General features: G+C 52.2%; 1 protein-coding gene across 1 annotated transcript; it reads right to left on the bottom strand.

Moving 5' to 3' along the window:
- Positions 1-308: 308 nt before the first annotated feature.
- On the bottom strand, positions 309-1,089 carry LOC104531352 (feather keratin Cos1-1/Cos1-3/Cos2-1; the record flags this gene model as incomplete). Its single annotated transcript, XM_010176209.2, is given in 2 exon segments — positions 309-638; positions 1,004-1,089. Coding segments are annotated over 2 exon segments (416 nt in total), but the record flags the coding sequence as incomplete, so codon positions are not given.
- Positions 1,090-2,655: the final 1,566 nt, after the last annotated feature.

Here is a 2,655-nt window from a genome sequence, read left to right as displayed (position 1 = left end):
CATCCAACTGCCTACACCAAAAAGGGAGGGGAAAGCAGATCTCGCCAAGGTTGACTTTGGAAAAACCCATGGCCAAGGGAAGTAGAAGACAAGAGATAAAAGAGAGAGAAAACAGATAGTGAGAAGCAGGCAAGTTAGACAAGGGCCAAGTGTTCAGAGAGCCCAGGCATGCCTCTTCCTGCCTTCCTTTGCAGGTGGAGCCGTTGGTGCTCAGCCCCTCTGAAAGCCATGCCCAGGATCTCCGTGCTCAGTCCGTTTGCATCTTCTGGGTTCCTGGGGGTCCTTCTGTGGAGCCGTCTGCAGCAGCTTTAGCATGTTCTGCCGCAGTAGCGGTTGGTGATACAGGAGAGGTCACAGCACCCGGAGTTGATGGGGACTCCGTTACAGCTGAGGATGCTGCCAACGGCAGCAGAGGGGGGGGAGCCCACAACGGGGGTCTGTGGGAAGGAGCTGAGGATGGGTCCAGGCAGGGTCACCACCACGGGGGAGGGCTCAATAATGACAGTGGAGTTCTGGCACTGCCTGACACAGGGCTCGTTGCAGCTGTTGGCCAGCGGGGTTGGGCCACAGCAGGGCTGGCAGGGCAGGCATGGCCGGCACTGGTTGTAGCAGGACATCTTGTGGGGCTGGTGGTGCACCTAGGAGAGATGGCAGGGAGAAGAATAGAGGTGTGTTAGGAGCAGCCTGTCCCCCACCGTGAGGGAACCAAGGGAGTGATGGTTGGAGAGATGGAGGCTGTGCAGGAAGGCCCATGTTACTCTTTGGCTGTCTCTTTGGGCACTGTGCTAAGAGAGCCAGGCTCAGGAAAATTCTTTTCTAACCCAGAGCTCAAGAATCCCCTCATACCAGACCCAGCCCCTCTCCACGCCATACGTTCTCCCTGATTCCCCTCCTAAGACATGCAGCCCCAAGCCTCAGCATAGGACAGGTCAGGTATTATTTGTCCACTGGGACATCGCTTCATCCTGTAGGAGTCGGAGAAGAATAAGGACTTCAGACTCACCTGGTTACCGAGGATAAGAAGAAGGAAGTGGATGGGAGATCAAGGATCTGCACTGGCTTTTATACTGGTTCTGTACTGGTCCTGCACTGCCCCAGGCCCAGAGGTAGCCCTAGCAGGGTTAATAGTTGTCTGACAAGTTCTTCTGAAATGTAAGACATCCCAACTAATGATACAGGCTGTGTTTCTGTTTCCTGCCGTGTTTTCATTTCCTTGTTCATGTCCTGCTCCTTCCCTCACGGATGTTTGTTTTGAGTGCTGGAATGAGAATTCCTAAAATTTCTGGGGCAGGAACATATCATTGCGGGCAGAACACTCATATCAATTGTTGGATGGGTCCTGTACAGACTAGGGACATTGTCCTGGAGCACTCCTAGGGGGTTGTTTTCAGCCCCATTGGAGGGGAAAGACCAAGTGCCTCTCAGCCCTGCAATCCTTGACCAGATACTCAAGGGCTCCCATACGTTAGGACATGCCATGTCCTTTTCCCTCTCTCCCTCTCAGCCCTTTCTGGCTGTCACTGGTCTTTGCCTTTCTGGAGACACTGGGAACTGCACTGCTGAGTTTCAACATCTCTTTTTCTAACACCTGCCTTGGGAGAGATTTCCCAGGCTGCTTGGCTTCCTCCATTCTCTAGGCCAGGGGTCCTCAAACTTTTTAGACAGGGGGCCAGTTCACTGTCCCTCAGACACTGTCAGGGGCAGGACTATAGTTTGGGAAAAAATGAACGAATTCCTATGCCCACTGCACATATTTTATTTATAGTACTGCACAAAAAACAGGAAAAAGAATGCAATATTTAAAATGAAGAACAATTGTAATCAACAAAAACAAATAATATTCCAATGTGAACTATGGGCCTGCTTTTGGCTAATGAAGTGGTCAGTGTTAGGCTCCATATTTGTCACTGCTAGTCGTAGCAAGTGACGCAAGTGTTCATCAGTTAGTCTGGATCTGATTGGAGATTTCAGATGTTTCATTCGGGAAAACGTCTGCTCACAGACATAGGTGCTGCCAAAGATGGTTACAATTTTGAGTGCATGGTTCCTGAGATTATGATGTGTCTCTGAGGGGAGGCTGCCGACTGAGCTGTCCCGGCAGAGGAGATGCCCGCGCCTCTCGCCCGCCGCAGGGGGGCAGGTCGAGGACGAGGCGGGGGTTCCAGCCCAGTTCCGCGGGTGTTTTTTCCCCGCGGGGGGGGGGGGGGGAGGTGGCGGCGAGTTCTGTAAATACCGGTGGACCGGATTGAGGACCCTGGGGGGCCTTATCCAGCCCGCGGGCTGTAGTTTGAGGACCCCTGCTCTAGGCCATGTCTGAAGATGCTCAGTCAATCTGTGTTTTAGGCCTTGAGATGCCCTGGGGTGCTTTGGCCTTGCCAGGTTGTGCCTAGTTGAATCCATCAGTGATCATGTGTGTGGGTATGCTTACATGTATGATAGATTTCTCTGAATGCACAGCTTGGATAAATTTGCATGCGTTCCATGCAGGTGAACATGAACACACCTGTTTGTACATACACGGCTCTCATCACAACAAGGTTTAATCATAATGGCAGAGGCCCTTTCCACTTCTCTGTCCATGAGCACCACAGAGCTGCAGGTTCCCTAGGCCAGAAAGGGTCTAATTTCAGAAAAGCAGTGACAGCTCTCAGCTGG

Source organism: Antrostomus carolinensis, unplaced genomic scaffold, assembly GCF_000700745.2.
Source record: "Antrostomus carolinensis isolate BGI_N321 unplaced genomic scaffold, ASM70074v2 scaffold9679, whole genome shotgun sequence".
Taxonomy (NCBI): domain Eukaryota; kingdom Metazoa; phylum Chordata; class Aves; order Caprimulgiformes; family Caprimulgidae; genus Antrostomus; species Antrostomus carolinensis.
The sequence above is the reverse complement of the archived record's forward strand: the minus strand, read 5'-3'. Positions and strand labels throughout refer to the sequence as shown.